We start from the raw sequence: 22,696 nt of genomic DNA on the forward strand, positions 1-22,696 counted from the left end.
CCACGGTGTTTCCATGTTGCATCCAAAGCCCTGCAGTGCTCTCTTCCCCAGCGCACAACCTGTAGCATAAGGCGTGTTTTCCCATCTATCACACAGGTTCACTATGGGCTCAGTGCCGAGCCTACTGCGAATACCAGAAAAAGACCTCAGCTGATTTTGGAGGTCTTTGGATCAGTTGTTCTAGGAAACAGATCTGTACAAAGGTAGGGGGAGGAAGAAACAGTACTTACAAGAATTGTTGGATCAACAACAGAAATGCTCCAACTGAACCTGCAAGGTTGTTTTTTTTTGCTTGGCAAAGGTAGGACTAGTCCCTACAACTTGAAGACGTTAACTCCAGAGGTGCAGAAAGCTGACGGCAAATGCTTTTGTTTATATCGGGGTGACTTCCTATGGTTGTCTAAAAGCTGAGTTATTATCTGAACATCTCTATTCCCTCCCTCATATCTGGATACAGCTATGAATTGCTGAGGAGCAATTTGTTCCCATCACTTTGGACCTCTGTTTTAAGGTGGGAAGACCTGGAGATATCTATCAGCCTCCACTGCTGACAAACAGAGCTCAGATAATGACCAGAGACTAGGTGCACAACTTGCAGAGGGCTAATATTAAGCAAGGTAAATCCCACCTTGTCCCTTTTAGCTCTCTCAGGGTTTACAGGCAAGTCAGTAGCTGGATTCAAAGTGATAATCTTTGATGGGTAAAGGTAAAGGTGCTGGCAATCCTCTTGTCACCTCACCATTTTGCTGGTTGTTTTTGTACTTAGATAATCCTTGCTACATAGTGACCTGTCAAACAAAGTCAGTAGTCCATTGCAATCTTGTTCAAAAAGTACATGTATTTAATAATGATAACAAATACAATTTCCCCCCCCCCCCCGGAATTTCCACTACTTTATTTCAGTAAGTCCCTTCTATGGTCACTGCAGTTTGACTGTACATAGCTACTATCTAAGCTGGATACATGGTTATGTTTTAGCAGTGTAGTACTCATATACTCTCTATAAATATATAATAAAAGATTTAACATTTCTGTTTGCATTCTGATTCTTACACATATTTACTGGGTTTTCACAAAAAATACATGTCTCTTTCCTGCCTCCCCCAACCTTTTATTGGGTTCCAAATAAACCTGAGTTTGTAATTCAAGTCAGAATCTGCCATCCGTTCAGGTACGCCAGTCCGACGCACACAAGACAGGATTTCAGTGGTCCCCGCTCGCTAGCTTTGGAGGACAAACATGTTCTTAGCACAAAGCAAAAGAAAATGCTTTGATGTTTTTAAACAAAATGAAGAGCTAAAATGGACTCCTGGGATGCACAGGTGCTCTGTACAAACAGAAGATGACATTTTTGGATCTGAAAATGAGTAAAATTGTTTCAGGGCTGCCTTTCTTACTATATTGGGATTTTTAAGTACATTATTTTACACATAGCTTAACTACCCCAGAGGCGGGTGCCCTCACTACACTGAAGAGTACAACAAGACGCATATGGACTCCCCCGTACCGAACTGACAGGTGGCTTCAGTGTCGAGGTGAAGGTGCCATCTGCAGGGATGAGAAGGGTGCTCTGGGCATTCACGCCCTGCTGGTTTTGCCAGCAAGCATTCAAAATACTGAACAGTCCAGTTGTCTCTTCCGTCAGGGGCAATGGGCACAAACTGAAGCACAGGAAGTTCCGTCTGAACATGAGGAAGAACTTCTTCCCTCTGAGGGTGACAGAGCACTGGAACAGGCTGCCCAGGGAGGTTGTGGAGTCTCCTTCTTTGGAGATATTCAAGACCCGCCTGGACAAGGTCCTGTGCAGCCTGCTGTAGGTGACCTTGCTTCGGCAGGGGGGTTGGACTAGATGACCCACAGAGGTCCCTTCCAACCCCTACCATTCTGTGATTCTCTGATTCTGTGAGTATTTGGATTAATGTCCAATTTTTTAATTGCAGATTTTGGTGTAAGACTGAGAATTGGGAACATGCACTCAGCTGTGGACCTTCTCCCCTGCCTCTGCTGGCCCTCCTCGCCCAGTCCCTCTGTATCTCTCTCACGAAACTGGAAGGAAAGCTGCTCAAACAGGTAAAATTCTCAGCATTTGCACAGACACCAAAGCAATGGGGCCATAAAATAATTTGCAAAAATATTGATGAAAATAGGGCTTGGATTCCTACTGATGGCCTGCATGCAAAATCCCCATCTTTTAAAAACAACCCCAAGAAGAAGACAACGCCTCTGCTGCCCAGGTTTTGAAATGACATTAATTGGGTGGGCCGCAGTGGGGCATAGGCTGGGACAAGGTCTGTTGAGACGTCCTGTGCACACAAACACATACACAAGCGCAGTGCAGACGAAAGAAAAGAGTAGTCTTTGGCTAAGCCTTCTACTTTATAGGAAATGGTTTGAAGACAAAAACAGAACCCAAAAAATTTTGCCAACCTCTCAGATGTATCATTTACTTAGAAAAACAAGACGGGTATGCAGAACATGGTGCCTTTTAAGAAAGGTAATCTTCACCGCTCATAACAATACCAAATTTTTGGTAACCACTGCATTACCAATCTCGCAGTATAAAATAGCATTGGTACAGGTTCATGTGTCCTTTAATAGTCTTTCTAACTCACTGCAGTCTCTCAGAAAAGCCTTCAGGTTTGTCCAGTGCTGCCTTGCTGTAACGGAGGCTAACGCAGTCCTGCACGTAGGTGCACCATGGAACTAGTACGGCTGCAAAAATCGGAGGTGACTGGATTGTTTAAACACAGCGTGTTGCAATCTGGATTACTATTTGAAGCAACCACTGGCAGACCCATCATATAAAAGGAACAGGCCTCTAGTGTGGTGACCTTCCACGTGATGAAACTTGGTCTTAAATAATCATGTTTCTTCTGAGTGGCATCACTAAATCATCATTTTCTTTAGGAAAAGATTTCGTTATTAGCTACTGTATGTAGTTAACGGTAAAATCTGCTCTGACTTCCAATAATCCCACTTTTTCTGAATGTTTAGATCACTCATGTCTTTATTCAGGCTTCTACCAACTTCATCTTCTTGGCAGTGCCTGTTAGCAAGTTGACTTTGGACACAGTATCTTGAGTTTTTCCACTTGTCTAGCCATGTGAACAACGCCTGCAGCAGTATCATGTACTGTGTGGCACAGGCCGACAGAGCACGGACAGTCTTACCACAGACCCTGGATGGGACCGGCATTCATGGCACCACGCAGATTACTGTGATGAATCAAACCTGTAGCGCTTGCTGCTCTTCCAACCAACCTTGCTGCAATATTAGATGAGAGCAGTGAAAATACGCATTCACGTAGCTCTTTCAAGACATGTTTTACTGTACAGTCAGATGCCAAATGTTAGTATTTCTTAACAGCACAAGCAGCGCCCTTTTCTTTCAACTTCAATATCTAGGACTATGCCTTCCTTACAAGCAGACCTCTGATTTTCTGCGTTGGACCACTGTAGTGTATTACGTAGTGACAGTAACATGCCTGTGGCTTTCCCTTCTTGTTAAAAGTAAAAAAGGTTAGGTCCCAGAGAACAGCAGTGCAAATTCCGGGATGTCAGACTAACACTGGCCGCTGACAGCGTCTGCTGCGTTGAAGGAAATCTGCGTGGGGCTCATCTGCTGCAGCTGAGGCATCCTCGCCTCCAGCGGCTTGTCGCTCGCCGACTGCATCGTCTGGTTCCTCTTCCGCAGCATCTGTCCAATCCCCATCATGGGGAATCTGCCTCTGCTTTTAACACAGTTAGGGCTGCCCAAGGGGTTGTTTGGAACCAGCTGAGTAGGGGACACTGCTTCTTCCTTTGCTGGATACGCTTTTTCTTCATACGTGAAAGAGACTTGGGTGGCATGGACGGGGGATGTACTCCCCGGCTGAAAAAGCGGGGACAGTGTCCTTTCACTTGAGCTTTTGTAAGGGAAATTCATTGGCGAGCCTAAAATCCTGTACTGATGAGAGGGGGAAACCTGGTCTATTTGGTCCTCTCTGTCAACCGACTCGAAGGAATGCACAATATTCAGGATGAGAGGCGAGTCCTTTGCCCGGCCCCCGACCCGGGCCGGCTCCTGCGGCGGAGACTCCTGCCTCTTGAGGAGCTGAGGGGTTCTGGGGGGTGGCTGCTGGACTTCGAGGTACTCCAGGGAGCTGGAAGTGACGCAGCCTGTCTTGGTTGCCAGGGGTTCGTGGAAAGGGCTTACCCCACCGCTGGAGTCTGCAGAGAAAACAGAAGAGGAACGAGAAGAGTAGATTGTATTTAATAGCACTGCCTTCTCCGCCTCACGGCGGACAGCGTCCCACATCACCTTTAACAAATTTTGGAAGAGCGTGACAAAAGCACTAGCTGAAACAATTGGTCTTAGGAATATACTCAGAACCTAATTCCCCGAGTCTCATTTGATACTTACGTTGTTGCTTCATGGGTAATTTATCTGCCACTTTCCTCAAAGGCAGGAAGAGTGCTTAAACTGAGTAAGACAAGGACATGAAATGGAAAACCACAGACGTCTTCAGCTGTTCGCATTAATTATACCCTCTAAGGCCATGTCTGAGAAATCTCACATTTATCCTTTCTTAGCACAGCTTTGCACGGTTCTAACTGGGTCTGCATACTGTATTCACTGACATACCCAGAGACACAGGGGACAACAGTGAGTTAATCCCTAATGCCTTTCCTTGCATTTTGGAACAAAATCTGTTCTTGGTTTCACACATGTAAACATGGAGTAGCTGCACCGACCAGATTCAGGCTGTTGCAGTTGGAACAGATTTGCTGTATCGACTTCAGCAAGAATCTTCCCCTAGCAAGGACCAAATATAAATGGAACAATCTTTGCAGGATTGGGTCCAGTAAAACAAAACAGCTCGTGGAGAAGATCTGCTCGGTTTCTACAGGATGCTGGCACTTGCTCATGCCAGGCTAGTCGCCAGAAAACATGCTTTGCTGCCTTTATGGAAAGCTGCCCAAGGAGCTTGCTTTGCCAGGTTCCCCCTAATTGAAAGAACAGTGGACTGCCAGTTAATCACTGTCCATGGGTTCCCTCAGTCTCAAACCATCTAAAAGGGATATAAATGAATTTAGGTCTGCCAGCCCTCAGGTCACAGCCACAGATCTCACACGTATGTCTTTTGAAAGGGATGGTCTTGGGAGGGGTTGAGACCTGGATGGATGCATGGGATGAAATCACTCACATTGAGAGCTGTTTGGGAAAAGCAGACCAGGTTTAATCTGATTAGTTTCTTTGCAAAACTGGCCAAAAGTATTTGACCACTTCATTTAAGAAGTGTCAAAACTTGGTTTCCATAAGCAGGGAAATGCTTTAGCTGAGGTCTGAATGATTTTCAGGTTTCAGTTCAAAAAAGCAGGGAGAAACCTAAAGAAAAACAATGAACTAGGTTTACTTCTCTCTGTGCCTCCCTCCCAAATGGAATGACAAGTTCTGTACAAAATGAGCATTTTCTAATGTTTTTTACGTTTTTCACAAAAAGTATGTTCCATTTCTGACCAGCTCTGCGGACTACTGCTACCTTGCAGCAGAGGTGCCTGTGCTGCCAGATGCACACCATTTTGACATTTTTTCTAGACTCAGATGTTTAGGTTTTTTTAGAAAACATCAAATGATAAACTATCAAGCCACCACTCTAAACAACCCCCTGACACCACAGTAAACATTTTACATCGCCGTACTTTCCCCCTCTGCTCTGTAGTGACCTCCCCTCGTTTACTTCCCTCATTTAACAGCTGGCTACACCACCCTCCTGCTCCTCAGTGTCTCCCATCCACATGTGCACTACTGGCACCCTGTTTTCCCCGCTGACTCCCCTTTCCCTCCTTTCCTTTCTTCCACCTCCTTTTGCGAGCAGCTCTCACCCATCCCTCCCAGGCTGCCTCCTACCCCGTGTGATTTACGCTCTGCTCTCCTCTGGCTGTCTCATCTTTTCTTTTCCCTGTTAATGCTTTTCCCCTTCCTTTTGCTGCCTGAAGATTGCTGGGCTTGGCAATCTCACCACTTTTCCTCTTGGCTGCCTATTTTCCCCTTCCTCCACCATCAGCGGCTGCCCGCTGCTTCTCCCAGGGATGTCCCCGTTACCAGCACTCTCCTCAGGGTCAGGGATTTCTTCCCATGCTGCCCCTTTTCCCCCTTCGAGCAAAACACATTGCTGGGTAGGTAGAAGCACCTCTGCTGGCTTTGGTTTGCCAGTGATCTGGGGTGGGTGTTGACGCTTTCAAAGCGCCGGTGTGAAGCGCAGATGATTTTGTGTAAGTAAGTATAAATAGGGAGAGAAAGTTTTTTTTAAAACACGGTGGGAATTCTGTCAAATAAAAAGAAGTAAAAGTGAGGATTCATGACTGCTGAACATCATCATGGTTTCCTCAGGATGTTTCGTTCAATGTTTGGCTGCGTTATCCAGTCCTCTTTCACATATCACCTCCAGAGCAGACAGCGAACACGAGCCCACGACTCTTTACTAACAAACACACAAGACACTGTCATTAACGCCACGCGTGCCCACGCATCCACATGTGCACAGGGACACACCACTGGTGTTTCTCCCACTGACCTTTCTCCGGACCTCCAGCCTTGGTGACTTTCCGGTCCTTCAGCAGAGCCTTGGTGTTCTGTATCTGTGAGATAAGACAGGAAGAAGGCTGTCTATATGAAACTGGACTTTTCTCAGTTTTCTTTGGGAGCTGACGGTGAAGAATCTCCCCTTTCTTTTCTTGTTCTTTGAGTTTTTTGTCCTTTAAGTTGTAAAACAAACAAGAACAATTTGGTTTACTTAAGGGAAGTTTAAATAATCCCCAGACTTACAAGCACACCGCTTACTGAAGCCGAATTAAAACCTACACATTTAACAAGGAATTTGTCCTGGCTACTTGAAATAACTAAATCTTCCATGTCTCATTCTCCTCTGATCTGTTTGACATGATTTCATGGTTCCCATCTGCTCTGACACTCATAGAGTACGAAAGCTGGTTTTGCAAAACTAAAGGAAAAGGCAAGCTTTCATTTCAGAGGCCATTTGTCCTAGGACACCTTGTTGGAGCAAGTAGATGCAGGTTCGTGCTCATTCATACCTGAAATTTGCCTCCCTAGTTAAACACTGAAATAAGGTCTTTGACTTCTCTTTATTGCACTTCCTCTGACATTTCAAAAGGTGACCTGCAGAGCTTTAAAGAAGTTTAAACTCTTTCAGTCATTTATCTTCTGTCCAAACAAGATCCGGAGGAATACAGCCCTTGTTTTTACAGCATCTCTGCAACTGCACAAGATATTAGGGGGCAGAAAATTACCGGCCCAACCCTTTAGTGAACCCTAACTCCTTATCGTGACAGGGAAGGCAGCTGAGGGTGGGATTACAAGCGCATATGTCCTAAAAGATAGGTTTAATCTCCAGTAGTGACAGAGGAAAAATAGAACCTGGCAGTGGGACTCTGAAGAGGAATTCAATTTTCCAAGTACCGTTTCATAGTGAAAATTCATCGTATCTTCTTTCAACACAAATCACTAGATTCTGCAAGCTGTGTAACACTCTTTACCAGCTACTGATTTCAGGCAGAGCCAGAAGTCTTATTTCACTTCCAAAAATGAGGCTTCAGATTTGTAGCCCATATTTTGCTATCCCTCAGAGACTTCAAGAATCTCTCACCTTTCTGGAACAAATCTGTGTGGTCTGGCTTTAGATATCAATCTCAAAGAAGTGGGGTTTTTGTTTTGGCTGCTTTGGGGCTGTTTCCTTAGAGGGGCATCTATGTGACATTCTTTGTGTGGTTGTAATCCTCATTTAAGCAATGTTTCACTGTTTCTTATTGAAAAGTCACTGCAATTACAAGTCTTTTTTTAAAAATACAGGAAAGTTACTTCACCCAATTATGTGCCGAGGCCTGTATTTTGTCCGATAATTGCGCACTGCCAAAAGCCTGGCTCTTTTGATGATTTTTTATTGAAAGTTCATTCACATGAAGTCTATTGAAACCCTCAAATGCAAAATAACGTGCACACATGTGCAAGAGGGAAAGAAAAATGCAGAAGACAACTTGGGTTGTTTTGGGCCACTACACAGCTCTGGAAACATATTCAGACACCTAATTGGAAAATAACCGGATTGCACTCGTCATGATGATTCCCAGCTCAGACAGAGTCCAGCCCCCTGCACAGAGGGTGTCTGGGCACCACTGGGCTCATTAACCTTTGAATTTTCAGAAGTTATGGAGTCGGAAGGAAGAGCTTCAGTGAATCACAAAATGGGGTTTTTAGTTTTATTACAGCAGTGGTTAGGTGACTCGGGAAAGCGAGAACCAGAGACCCTCTCTGAGCTCTTCACCGTCTTCACCTCAGTCTCCCTTTCCACATGTGTTTTTTGTCCCCAGCCTTCTCTCCATCTGTCCCTTATCCCCTCCAATTTCTTTCACTTTACCTACCTAAAGCTGGCTAACCCTTCCACAGAAATACACCAATGCATTATGGAGCCGTCATCACTTTGCTTGCATGATACCTCTTTGTTCACTCGATGTCTTTCCCCTTGCCTTCAGAGCCTGTAAAGACCTCCGGCACTGAGCATTTATTCCTCCCTGCCCATGCTGTGCTTGGAACAACACAACATCTGATCGGTCCCAGGCACTACCTTGGCAAGCACAGTCAGTACTGACAGTGATGAAGTAAGAACAACAATAATAACAACAATAGCAATAATAATAGCAATAATAATAATAATAATAATAATAATAATAATAATAATAATAATAATAATAATGATGCTGTGTGAATAACACCTGGTTGCAATAGAGTCAGTGGGAGCCCACCACACTACTTTTCCTCTCAAGGCTCTGAAACTCTGCTGCCAAGTTCAGCAGAGACTGGGCTTTATCGAGTATCTTTTTTTAAAGGTACTTGTGAGAATGAGACCAAGTGGTAACTATATTAAGCCTAAAGGAGCTGATCAAGACTGTTAGCAGCTTTTGGCTATTTTGGATAGGTGAGGAAAGAATTTGCATGTTGGTTGCTGCAGCATCTGTCAGGATGCAGGACATTTCAATGCTGCAATATTTTTAGCCTAAAGGTGCAAGAGCCAAGCTGCAGCTCCTTACCTGCCAAGTGCTCCTGACTTTGCCTTCACACTGCTGTGATGTTTTCTAAGCAGCAGTAACGCAGTCATACCATACAATTAAAGCTCCCAAAAAAAAGAAAATTCACATATCCTGTGTTACCAATTAATTACTTCACCCTGGATGAACGTTGCAACTAGTCTTTTAAGAATTTTAAAAATTTACTGAGATTGCTTCTCTTAGACGATGGTTGTTAAAGGGGAAACAACCAAAACCCTAAACTCCCAAGGTGCCACATACTGTTCTGTTTTAAAAGGAAAGGAAGATTTCCTTCAGAGGAGTTATAAAAGTTCGCTCTTCACTGTACTGTGCACAGCCATGTAACGGCATCCTGTTGCACAATGCAGGAGTTGTACCGGTATGTTATACTTGAATAGGTTTGGCATTACATCATCCTCCGCTATTTCCTGTCCTGACCTCGACCCGAAAACCTACTCTTAGTCCCAGCAACGGATTTGAAAGAAAGATAAAGGGTATTTGCCTTGGCCATGTCTAAAATAGTGATACGACAGTGACACAAGTTCTTAAAAACTGTGAATTCCCCGAGTCTGAGCCTGCTGGCTACGCTGCGGCAGGCAGGTATCGCCTGGATTCGCTGGCGAGACAGCTGCCCGTCACCTGAGGCCTCTCCAACAAAAAGAGAGAGATGGAGAGAGAGGGACTGACTGCTGCCGCCCTCCCTCCTCCTGCGCTGCCCATCTGCCCCGAGCACTGAAACAAACTCAGCCTGGTTACTCAGCACCGGCAGCAGCTCTCGGCACCCTCAGCCCTGGCGCAACCATCCCACCACCCCAGGTTAGGAAAGCTAACGGCGCAGAGGGGCTGGGCACGACTACTGCCCCAGCAATCCCCCCAGCAACCCCACCTGAGGCAAAATCCTCATGTCACATCGCTGGAGTGAGGTGGAAGAAATCCAGGCGGCTGCCGAAGCTGAAGCTGACCAGCTCTCTCCCTGCTATTCCCATGGCAACGCATGGCTATGCTCTCTGTGCAGGGTCTGCCTAGGGACCAGTGCATCCCAGTTCCCCTCTGGAAATGGGGGGTGACTCTATCTGCAGCTCACGAACCTGCCTGAGCTTACAAAATCCTGACCCCCGAGTCTTGGTGGCACCCACTGATCCCAGCGGCATGAGCTAGACACTACCAGGGCTGCGTTCCAATCCACACAAACGCATTTTATGAGAGACGTCTGCCACAGTTACAAACAGCAGTAGCTTCCCAGGGTCTGTATTCCCACGTGTGCTGCTTCAGCTGTCCTGGTACAGCCAGGGTAATACAATCCCCTTGTGTAAACACAGCTGAAGCGATGTAAAACGTGCTTTATACTCCACTATGCCCATGCAGAAAGAGAATATACTGTATTATACTGACAGGGCAGAGAGTACTGACTTTAAACGAACGGAGGGTAGATTTAGACTGGATATAAGGACAAAATTTTTTATAATGAGAGTGGTGAGGGACTGGAACAGGTTGCTCAGAGAGGCAGTGGAGGCCTCATTCCTAGAAACATTCAACGCCAGGTTGGACGGGGCTTTGAGCAACCTGGTCTAGTTGAAGATGTCCCTGCTCACTGTTGGACCAGATGACCTCTAAAGGTCGCTTCCAACCCTAAGCATTCTGTGATTCTACAATTATGATGGTGTTTGCAATGTGATTGCATCAAGGTAACCATTACAAGAAAGAAATGACACCCCCTCACCCTCTAAATAGCTACAATGGGACTCACTCTGAGTGCAGGAGAGGCTTTGGAGGGAGCCGTTGTCCCTACGCACGCCTACAAACCAAACTGGGGTTATACAGCAGCACTCCTGTTAGCTTTCAGTCATTCTGACGGGAGCCAAACACCAGTTCCCTTCCAGGGGTGCGGGGACTTCAGGACCACCAGCAAACCAGACCATGCATTTCTCGCTTGGCTCTGCACAGGCACCCAGGCAGGCCTTGCTGCAGGCTTCTCGGCACAGGGTAGGTAGGCAGCAGCTGTAAGCTCATGCCTGGGTGGCAGAGTCATCCATGGCTCTCTGTCACCGCAGGGGGAAGTGACGCCAGCAGCTGGAGGAAGCTGACCCAGAAAGCATCAGGATGCACCATGCAACATCTGCAGTGTTCACCTCCAGGCACCTGCCTATGTTTCCAGGGGAAGGTTGCCCTGCAACAGCTTGAAGTAAGCTGTCAAAGAGCGTTTTGAAATATTATATTCATTGAGTCTACCCACTGCTGACACTTTCTAAGTAAGGTGGTTTTTGATTTATATAAGAAAAGAATAAGTACTTTGCCCTGATATTTCCATCTGGCTCGCAGTTCCGCTTGTCTTGCAAGCAGTCTTTAAAATAAACAAAACCAGCCATGATACAAACCTGCCCCTGCAATTAGATCATCAATCCAGCTCTGAAGAGTAGCTTTTGAAATAGGTAGACTCTTCAAAAATACTGCTCTTTGTGTTGGTAGGTAAGACTTGAACAGCTTATACTACTCTTGTAATTTTAGTACTTGGCAAAGAATCAGCCAGGGAAGAAAAATCCAGCCATGAGAAAACTCTTATTATCTGATATGTATTCTTTTAACACAAAACACCTCCTTTATTTGCAAGCAAAAAGACTGGAGACCGACAGCAAAAGGCAACCCGGTTAAACCTTTCTCTGGCCAAGGGAAGTCCCTCACGATGCAGTTCTGATGCTAGTTCTGTGTCACTTCTGCTAAGAAGCAAAAAATACAAGCCTGGGCAGAGTTCTGTGCTAATACAGTTTCATCATTTCTGGCAGTCAAGCTAGGGCTGGCCCAGGATATCAGGAATGCCAGGTGACCAGAAGGGTCACCCTGGCTGTCACTCAGCTCTCTGCCCTACACCACCAAGGTCTTCAGACTCAAGGAAACACAGTTATGGTCCTCTCACAACACCAGCAACTTGCACCCCAGAATAAAACTACAGCGCCGCTTGAAGAAGTTTGCATTATTTTGCTAAACAGAGCATTTAAAACTTTTATTTTCTTCATAAAAGCTGAAAGCCACTTTTGTACTTCCACCCTAGAGTTGCTCTTTGTTGCTTCAAAAAGAAATGGAGGGAATTATTTGTCCTGCACAGACAAGACCACAGGTCTTTTTTTCTCCATCGGTCCAGAAACCCATCACCTTAATCACAATCACCAAGAATCCTCAAATTCAGTCTGCTTTTAAAGTACCTTAAAGAGCTTTAATGAGCTTTACCTCATAGGAATCTTTATTTGCCTTGTATTTTTCCATCTGGTATAGTTGGTTCTTGTGGCAAATATTGTCCTGGCCTTCGGACTTCTGTGGAGAGAGAAGCACAGAGAAGTAAAGTATGTAAAATAATTAGAGAAAACTAACATTCAATTATTGCTTACGGGACTGTATTCACTCTTGGCATTCAGTGGAGGTGCACCAACTTACAGAGGTGGTGAATTTGGTCCCTTACATTTTAAATATCATTGATGGCATCATCATTAAAACAAGCTTGCTAAAAGAACTGAGAAAAGAAAAAAACTAAGAAGATGTTGTCAGATCGGAAGGCTGACGGGGATAATTTTTCTGAGCAGCAAACACATCAAGAAGAAAACTGCACACAACCCACCTTCCTGCCTGTGCAGTCACGTAGGAGCCTACAGACCCTCAAGAGTAGTTAAGACTCCTCGCCAAACCACAGGCAGCTGTGTGGAGAGGCCAAGGGAAGAGAGCGTGCAGCTTGTCTTTGTGGCTGTGCTCGTCCTGGCACTCCAGCAAGCACCATGCAAAACCTGGCCTGGGAGCTCAGCTCCCCGGGATGCACAAGGAAGGGTGACACGTGGCAGCAGACTCCTGCCCTAGAGAAAACTGCCGTGCAAACCCAGCAGCAGGGTTTCTGACCCCCAACTCAGGGGCCAGGAATATTCACGTTATTTCTCATGTGAAACTTTCACCTTTCACTTGAAAACTAAATAAAACCTTAACGGCTCTTAAGCTTCCTCTTGATTTCCTGAATCAAATTACGTTGTGTTATTGGTATTTCAAGTGGCAGAATTATCTCACCATACGAGACAAAAAAAACCCCTAAACCCTCGGGTGAAGCCTTGAGATCAAATGCCAGCAAGCAGAGAAACTTTTAGCACTATTTTCACCCTCCTCGCCCACTCGTCCAAAGAATCGGCGTCAAACAGTACTTACCCTAAGGCTTGCCAAGTAGCGCTCCAGCTTCTTATTAAGAAGAAAGTAGATGGCAAGCGTGTGACTTGCCCTGTTTGAGAGCACAGTGTTGATGACGTCGCTGTTCTTGTAGCCAAGCTTCTCGGTCATGTGGAGCAGCACGCTCTGGCTGAGGTCCTCAAGGTGAATCCTGCACAGGGGGAAAGGCAGAGCATGCCATTCGTGCCGTCCTCCCAGCAGCAGAGCCTTGCCAGCCACGGAGGACATGGCAGAGCATAAAGAAGAGGCCTGAAAGGCTCAGTAAGATTGGAGTGATTAGCTCTCTCCTCCCATGAGCAGGTACAAAAAGGGCAGACTCTCCAGGAGCCATGGACACCATGGGAAGCCATGATAGCCGAATGAACAGCACTCTCCCCACCATGTCCTACCTCGATGCAAGATGGCACCACGATGCTCAGGATGCCACCGTTTGTTACCCTGCACCTGACCAGTGACGACCCCAAGATCACCTGGCTGGTTTGGAAGGAAAAGAGGTAAAACCCAACTCAGGTAGCTACATTACGATTTCCAAAATGACCCTTTCCTTGCAGTCAAACTCCACAGTGTTCAGCTTCACCCCTTACGTGCTGCACAACAGCTCAGAAATTTCACCCCGGAGACAGGATGCAGGGAGGGCTACTGCAGCAGCTCTCAAATGGTAAAACGGCTGCCATAGTCACGTTACACATGTTTATGTATGTGCTCCTCTGTAAAGTCTGTAACAGACTCAGCCAAGGCGAGAAATGGAGTACGGCAGCCTTGTAGAAATGGCAAAATATCTTCTCAGCGTAAGTTAAAAACAGATTTTCCAAAGATCTCTGCTCCTATTTAGACCTCTAAATGCGCTGGCCAGCTTCCCAGATGTACCCGTCAACTCCCATCCATCTCCAAAGAAATGCTCGGTTTCACTTGGTTGCTAAAGGATATTCCTTGCCCCTAATATCAAGCCTAGTGTCTGGCTAAGGCATCTTACAGGAGCTTAGGGTGTGGGCTTTTTTTAGAACCTGACTTGCCCCTTCAGAAGGACCACTGCCCCCCTTTCTCACTCCTGCCCTGCTGCCCCCTGTCCTGTGCACCTGTGACGCGAGGAATGCCCGGACAGCAGTCTGTGTCTGACATAGAGGACTTCCACAAGATGTAAAACAAGTCTGGCAAATCTCAAACAACTCTTTTCCTTTATTTGGCATGCCTATTAACATTTGTTCTGCGGCTAAGGAATGCTTGGGTTTCGGGTTTTTTGGAGTTCAAAAGCAAGACTTATCTTGGCCATTGCACATTAAAGCATCTGGACAGCAAAAGAAATTCAAGCAATTTCTACTTGAAGTGCTCAGCAAAATGGGAAATTTTTGCTCGCCTTCAGGGAATTTCTTTAATAAAAGCAAGCTTATAAAAAGCCTGAGAGAAAATTGCCCTGAAAATGCAGTTTCTGCTGTTCTTCCACCTTACCTCCATGCTATCCCCTTTCCTACCAAGTTCTTGTCTTGGGAACAATGGGTGTTACCTCCAAAACGGTGGAAGAGCACTGCAAGAGCATAACACAGCTTCTTGCTTGTGTTATAAAAAGCATGATTAAGAGTGGATTTTTCAGAACTATTTTGACACATCTTACCCACTTCTGCACACTAAGGAAAACCTGGATAAACTCTGTCAAAGCTGACTCCAGTGGTACTTTCCAAGGCAAGCTCAAAAGGAGTCTAGCCTTGTCTTTAAATATTACAAACTTCACAGAGTACTTTCTTATAAGGCTCCAGTATAACGAATTCTAGGTAGATCAAGCTTGGGGCATCAAATAATTAAACTAAAGAAATACTGTCCAAAAAAAGAAGTGAGGGAAAGAATTTGTATTGCTTTTATCCTTTACAGTTTCACATAAAACCTGGGTTTGGATAGGAGAATCTACTTTTCTCTGGTTTTCAGACCAAATGATGACAAAAGCAGTGCAATGAGAAAGAAAGAAAAAAGTAACTGATTTTTTTCAATAGCAACGCATAGCATGTTGCCTTTAAAAGTGCTTATAATAGGAAAGGATTATTATCATCACCATATACACATATACACATGAGCAAACTTAGGCCCTCTCTGTAGTTCGGCACTGCATTTTCTGTTCTTCCATTTGATTTGCTTGCCTTTAGGAGACAATGATTAATCGGGCACTCCATAAATAAAGAGCATTGCACAGCTATTCTATCTAATAGAGGCTGGCCTCTTCTGTAAGTCAGTCACCTACCTAACTGCACCAAAGAGCAGACTCTAGAAGGGACACTTCCGCCACAACCTGACTAAATCCTGACAACTGCAAGTTAAGAAGTCAAAAACAGAGGCATGAAATGTACCTATAAATGCAAAAGAATAGCAAAAGCACATTCAAACCCTATTTGTCTTTTTTCCTCTTTTCTACAGATAAGTTCCACACAGCAAGAGAATTAAATTACCCATACAGCTCTCAGTTACCCTTACATTCACTTAACAGATGCCACGTTTAGTAGATTGATTAGACTCATTATGACAGTGATTTCATTAGCTTAATGACTCATTCAGTTTACACTTGTTTCCCCTTTCTTTACCATACAATGTTCATATGTGCCATACTTCAGTACAGTGCAATGCACCACGGAAACTCATCTTTCCTTTTGTTGGACAGTATACTATGCATATTGACTCAACTGCCCTTAAATTTGGGGTAGTAACGTCAAGATAATGTGTCTGCCTGTTCCCACTCTTATTCCTTGTGAAACAATTGTTTGTAGGTGCCATCTTTATATGCTGTCCATGTAGATCTAAGGATTACAGGCAGTTGGCCTCACATTTGCCCTCCCTGTTTCAGTGGTTGGCTCTAGTGATGCCTCCAGGCATCCAAGCTGCTCAACATCTACCCAACCATACTTTGAGAACAGGAAACCTGTTATTGTTCTCAGGTCAAAGAATGGCATAGTCACAGTGATTCTCCGCAATGCAGCACTTAAAACTTAAGACACTGCCTCTGGAAGGGAAAGGCTTGCTGCTAAATTAGGGCACTTCCCTTCCCTGTCAATGCAGAGGGAACAGGGAGGTGACTCAGGTAGGAGCCAGGACCGTGCGGGCTGCAACCTATAAGCCAGCCAACAGCAACGTCCAAGGCAAAGGTCTCCAAAAATTCCTAAAGGCTATCCCAAGATTCAGGGCTCAAATCGATTTCTTGTGTCCAGGTCTCGGCAGGATCAAACAGTGGCAGCACTCGTCACCTGCTTCAGCAGTATGAGATGGGGGCTGCAGGTGCCTCAGCCCCACAGGGGCTGGACTCATGGCTGTGAAACATAGCCTGTTCATCTGGCTAGCGGTGGAGCAGAGGGGAAAACGGATGAGAGGTACTCTTAACAGCAAAGCTGTGAGCTGGGCTGAATGCTGAATGCTGGCTCTGTGCATGGCTTGAGCGTGCCTCTGGGACTGAGTCCTTCAGGGCACCGAGACAAAGAGATGGCCTGGTTGGTGAACACCAAGCCATTTTTGGGTGGACGACAGTGGTTCAGATGTTCAGACAAATGTAGGTCATCACATCCCTAGGCACACACTATATATGGTATCTGGCAACTGAGTAAACTGTAGGGGAGAAGTCAGGATCTTCACTTAGAGACTCTCCTCTTAGCAAGTTAGGACAGAAATTTTGGGGCACTATCAAATTTTAAGCGCCAAAATTAGGCTCTAAGTTGCCATCTTTGCCTCAGTGTTACTTAGGATCTTGGCCTGCGAGCTAGGAATGCCTACAGTGAATCCTCTGCAGGTACTGGATTGTGTATGAGACACAGCTGCAGGGCTTTGATACTGCAAGGAGGGTTTATCTGATCAAATACAGACATATATTTCTAAGTGAGTTGCCTGAGGCTCCATTTACAGTCACTGGAGAGGAACTTGGATCTCCTAGGCACAAAGTCATCGTACTGCAGAATCAAAAAGAATTCAGATGAATCGTTCCACAAAATGTGCCCTTATTTCCCTCCATTGACTGTAACGAGAGCCGAGGCTGGCTGGCTCATGTGTTGACTCTACACAAGTCAAGCAAGTCTAGTGAAAGCGAAGAAGTGAAGTGGACCACAACTATCTTTCTTTTTCCCCAGATGGATGTATGACTGGCCTTGAGATTTGTTCCCTGTTTTAATTTAGTCATGCATTCAGCACTACACAGATATTCAAGATCAACAAGCAACAAAGCAAGATCATTTAACTCGGACCTTTCTCACCGCGGTTTGCGTATTTACCTAATCCACAGAACCTCATGGACGTATCACCAATAAGCATGGCCTCTACTGGAAAATACTGACAAACAAGGAGAAGATGAGAACTATCTGTCACACATACCCATTCCAAGGTCTGGAGTCAATTAGTCATATGATCTGCACCCCAGACCACCCTGCAAATAACGCATCGTATGCCAGCTTCTAATTTATGGTATTGTATTTGGCCATTTCAAACAGCGGATATTCAATGGCCTATCTTAAGAACTTGTAGGATGGAGTCACAAAAGCAACCCTGGAAAATGCACTAGGATGTTGCCACACAAATGGAACTGAAACACAGGAGTTGTTCATGTTTTAACATACATAATGTATATACACCCTGGCAGGCTCTCTCCACTCTTTCGCACAGTACCTGTTTGGATATGTGACATTGGGTGGTGCTCTCCCAGGGTAATTCTCATTAAGCCAGCGATTTGCAAGTGCCTGCTGGATGTTTGGTCTCTTTGCAGGATCTGGCTCCAGTAGAGACCGCAGAAAGTTTATGGCCGCTGTGAAGAAATCAAGAAAAACAACAGCTATGTCTTTTGCTTTATGACTTAACATGGTAGTTGAGTTACTACAGGTGTGTAGCCTGACCAAGAGTATACTAAAAAGGAATTTTTCCTTACGGTATGCTCTAACGTCCTTGAGAAAAAACACAACATGATAAGGGATTAGTAAGCAAAATAAACAATGACTTATAGTCACAATGATTTATAGAGTCATAAAGGAGAGGAGAAAAAGCGCCTTTTGTTTCAGAGCTTGTTTGAAGTTTCTGAGCAGGTTAGCCAAAACTTAATTTTTTGTATGAGGACAAGAGGCTGGACTCAGGTCAGAGGCAAATCACTCAATCTGTGTTTAAAGTAGAAGGAGATGGACTGGAGGTGAGTGGAGGGAAGGGATGCAGAGCTGCGAGGGAAGACATGGAGAACTGGGCTCCCTTTGACGTTGTAAGGACAAATTCTCTCCTGGCTTCAATCCAAGCTACAACCAGTTGCAGGAGGTTTTAGCCAAATTAAAAGAGTACAGTAAAATTAATGGGCCTAGTTCTGTTTTCAGATACTGAACCTTTAACTTTCAGTGACATTCAACCATCCCTCGGGAGTTTCTGGCAAAAAACCCTCAAAAGTACTTTTCTGATATTTTTAAGTCATGTGCTTCTTATATAGTTAGGAGCAATGAAATCAAGTGATTTGCATAAAGACTCACAAGAAGAGCATATCTGAGCTGAAAAGAAACTCTGTTTTAACTAGGACTGGCCTTTATTCCTCAAATTATCATGCCTAGATACAGTCTATCGGCTACAAGACAGTAAAGAGTTAACTACGTTCTCTACAATTCCCAGCACGAAAGATAAAGAAACTTAATTCTGGGAAAACCAAGATTGGAATGATTTTGTAGAGGAGACACAGTCAAGTGAGATGATGCCAAATGAGGCTCAAATGAAGTCAACAGCAAGCAAGAGGCAGAAGCGACAGCTGCGGCACAGTTTTCTCCAGGTCAGACGGCCAGGACTTTGAGGGTTTTTTCACACCCTCTCCCACAGCAGAGCTGTGGTTCCCCTCCTAGGCTCTCCCGAGCGTGTCGTGTCTACTCGTCTCCTCATTAGCGCAACCACCCTGGGCAGGGCTGGCAGAGGACCACTGGCACAGAATGGTGTCCTCTGGGATGTGTCTTCTGGGTAAGCTGCAGTACAGCCCTGCCAACACAGCTCAGTGCAGGCCAACCAAACCCCTCAAAGGCTTGTGTTACCAAGCAGATCAAACTGGATACGCTAACGCCTCGATGTTGGAAAACTGCAAAATTACGACCCAGTCCTCCTGTTTGGCTTTACAGGCGTTTGGTCTCACCACCACAGCATGCTCGCTCAGCACTACGCCGTCACCTCTTTTGAGGCAGAGCAGCCATGACGTGTCTTCTCCACCAGCAAACACAGAGAAACCCTTATGAATCACCATTCCCACATCCAGCTTAAGGAGAATAAAATGCCCACCCATGAGGCCACGATGTCCTCATCTGGAAAGGGCGTAAGGGTTTACCTAGGCACAGTGCTGATGCCCTTCACAGATTCTCCTCTACAAGACTGCTGCCCTCTTTCACCTATGCCTGGCCGTCCCCTTGATCATTTTTATTTCCCCAAGCCCGCCCGTAGTATGGGATGGGACAGCTGGGCTGACGTGCCAACGGGGGAGGGCTTCTCCTCAAATAAATCAGGGTTAGACCTGATGGGTGCCAACTCCTATCAGCATGGGTAACCTTGGTGTTCAACATCCTGCAAAAATCAAGTATCAGCTGGAGAGGGCCCTGAGAGGCTAACTGTGTCAATGCAGGCCTACCGTCAAAAAGAAGAGGGAGAGTGACTTGGAAGAGAGAGTTACGATCATGTATTTACCGGTTCAGCTAGGCATTGGCTGGGTTTTTTCTAAGCTCTCTCTTCACAAATTGCTGATTTATGTGAGATACTTAAATCTTTCCCAGCATCTTTGTTGTTTTCCTACAACAGCAATATTGTGGAAGCAGCAGGAAAACCCCACATCCAAGTTCGTAAAACTCCTGGAAGCTGATGCTACGACTGCTCTCTGCGTGCCCTGAGTGCCCCTCGGGTGCAGAACCCCTCATCACGGCAAACAACAAACCCCTTGTTCTTTCATTTCGTCTCCTCTCTCTCCAGTACTTCCACCATCTCTGTGTTAGAAACCACAGGCATCCCATGGGTTCAGAGAAAAATAAATAACCCCTCCCCAAACCAACACCACCCCGCTCCATCACCACCTTCAGTCCCCAAATCAGCTAAAATCTCCTTAAAAAATCTTAATCCCCCCCTGCCCCGGCAAAAGACAGAGTATTTAAGTTAGGCTTGTGAAGCAGCACAGAAATAACAGATCCAGACTGGGGAGAAACATTCTGGAGAGAAGATCCACCCCCCAACCCCAGAAGGCTCCCTGTCCAGCCAGACCTGGGCAATGCAGAGGAGATGGGTAACAGCACCTTTGCTGATCTGAGCTGTCGGATTGTACGAGGAGGAGAGAAGCCTTTTCCAGTTAGCCCTGTGGCTGCGGGACAGCAAAATAAATCCCCCAGGAAGCAAAGATGAAGCTGCTTGATCGATTTTTGGACCCACTGCACCTGAAGTAATTTTTCCTGCTGCACCAAGTGGGCTGGCGAACAAAGGGCGCTGTGAAGCACCCCACCAGGGCCTCATTATGTGAGGCCTCGTTAATGACGAGCTCAAGGACAGCACTGATCTAATTAGCCAGTGACCTGTGCTCAGCGGAGTTTTGTTCCCACGCTATAATTTTGGGGTAAATGTTGTTCTCTTGACAAATGAGAGATCAGCGTCACAAGAAGCTACATTTCTCTTTAACTTCCCTTGACGTACAGAGCTCAGCAACGAACAGAAACGGAGGGCGCTTCAGTGGGGACTTCAAGACCTCTGCTGTCTTCACGTTCCTCATCATGACTGAAACCAGCTCCGTGTCTTGCTCACGCTTAGGGTGTGCCTGGTTAAAATGTGGCGCACGGGTGTTGCTTACAAAACCGGACAGAGAAAATGCAACGAGGTCATTTCACAAGCCACCAGTGAGGTCCACCTAATAAAATCCTTCATCTAAACTACAGGCATGGGTAGACAACGGCTCTTCTCATCTCTGCTTCATTTCTCAGCTCCAGAAGGAAGACCATGAACACACAGAAGCGGTAAATTGAGGATAACCAGGGAATGTGTGCAAGGTGTACACCAACTTCCTGGACAACTGAACTCTGCTCACCAAAATCAATAATCAGATAGCTGTTTTGTTTAAGAAGCTTAATGAAAAACAGTTTCCTAAATGGGAAAATCAAACACTAACTCCAAATATTCCCTGTTGCTACACAGTTGCTCTGGGCACTCAGTCACTCAATGTTTTAACTAATACAAATAAAATACACTCCCGCTAGTGATAAGACTGGCTACTATTACAATGGGACTGTGTGTTCAGTAACTGTGAAATGAAATATTGAAAGACAACATACTGAACAAGCAAAACGGACTCCTGCAAAAATTCTCTGTATATGAATTTACAGAAAAAGAAAGCCTGATTAAAGAAAAAGATCCATAAGCCTAAGAAGTTAACGAACACAACAACTGGCAGAGGAGCAGAATTCCTACCTACTGACCCAAAGCCTAACCATGGCTAGAACAAATATAATCTTAAATCACAGTTTGCCATGTCAGTGAATGCGCAAGGTCACTGACTTAGATCAAGAACTGATGTGTACCTTTGTTCACAGTGAGTAAAAGTTGACACATTAAAATCTATTCCATTAATTCGCCATCATTTCTGAAAGTTCAAGCTGCTATAGTTCTCACAGGATAAACATCTCCATTTTCACTGGAGACCACCGTGTCAGTGAGCTACAAGTGATAGAGAGACACATCTGTGAGAAAATTTGATCTCCATGATGAAATGGTAGGATGAATGAAACAGTAATATGCAACCTGCCAAAAGTGATGTTATTTTTTTGCTACCCAAGGTCTGTCTACCCGCCTTCTACAGGCTTTTCGCGGGTGATTCAGCCTTTAACACATGAGTTGTCCCAGTGAAGTCAGTGAAATCTCCCACTTAAAGACAACTGAAAGAAAATGATTGGGGAAAGAGTCTATTGGTTCAAAGACACTACACAGGCATCATATAACTGCTCTTTACTGGTAAAAGCCTCACTCTGGGAGGTAAGATTGGTAATTTTTTTGCCAAAATTGGTAGATGTTTACTATGACACACAAGTCCCTGAATTCAAGAGTAACTTTGCAATTGATGCAGGATTTGGCATCTAGATCAGTACAGCACGAAACAGTCAGTATAATCTTTCTCTTAATTTACTCAGTGGGGCTTTAGGCCACGTGCTAGAACATTAAAATAGCCATTTTGTGCAACAGAATCCTAACAGGAACTCTCCAGAATGGAAATACCAAACACTCTAATTGCATTGAATGGACTACGAGACTTGCAGCATCCCAGCTCTCTTGTAAACCTACCACTCTAAAATACACCAGCAATAGGAGCTGCTGGCAGGAAAAGTTTGTTTCATACAGATGCTGAGGGAACAAGGAACAACATACTCTTCTTCATCCACAGATGACCTGCGTGAGAAAATCCTTAACGAGCTACCTCTTTCGTATGCAGGTAAATCCAT

The 22,696-nt window shown here is 45.2% G+C and overlaps 1 protein-coding gene across 2 annotated transcripts in view; it reads right to left on the reverse strand.

Annotated features, from left to right (window-relative positions):
* Nucleotides 1-883: 883 nt before the first annotated feature.
* HUNK (hormonally up-regulated Neu-associated kinase) overlaps nucleotides 884-22,696 on the reverse strand; it is a 60,413-nt gene continuing 38,600 nt past the window's right edge. Inside the window, exons 6-10 of one of the 2 annotated variants that reach the window (XM_075432968.1) lie at nucleotides 17,898-18,033; nucleotides 13,257-13,425; nucleotides 12,303-12,386; nucleotides 6,557-6,737; nucleotides 884-4,208 (exon numbers count right to left, since the gene is read on the reverse strand). In XM_075432968.1, the coding sequence (XP_075289083.1) occupies nucleotides 3,562-4,208; nucleotides 6,557-6,737; nucleotides 12,303-12,386; nucleotides 13,257-13,425; nucleotides 17,898-18,033 (1,217 nt within the window). In that variant the 3' untranslated portion in view covers nucleotides 884-3,561. The remainder of the gene's footprint in view (nucleotides 4,209-6,556; nucleotides 6,738-12,302; nucleotides 12,387-13,256; nucleotides 13,426-17,897; nucleotides 18,034-22,696) is intronic. The other variant, XM_075432978.1, reaches the window with a different exon arrangement.

The sequence above is a fragment of the Opisthocomus hoazin genome, chromosome 1 (assembly GCF_030867145.1).
Source record: "Opisthocomus hoazin isolate bOpiHoa1 chromosome 1, bOpiHoa1.hap1, whole genome shotgun sequence".
NCBI lineage: Eukaryota > Metazoa > Chordata > Aves > Opisthocomiformes > Opisthocomidae > Opisthocomus > Opisthocomus hoazin.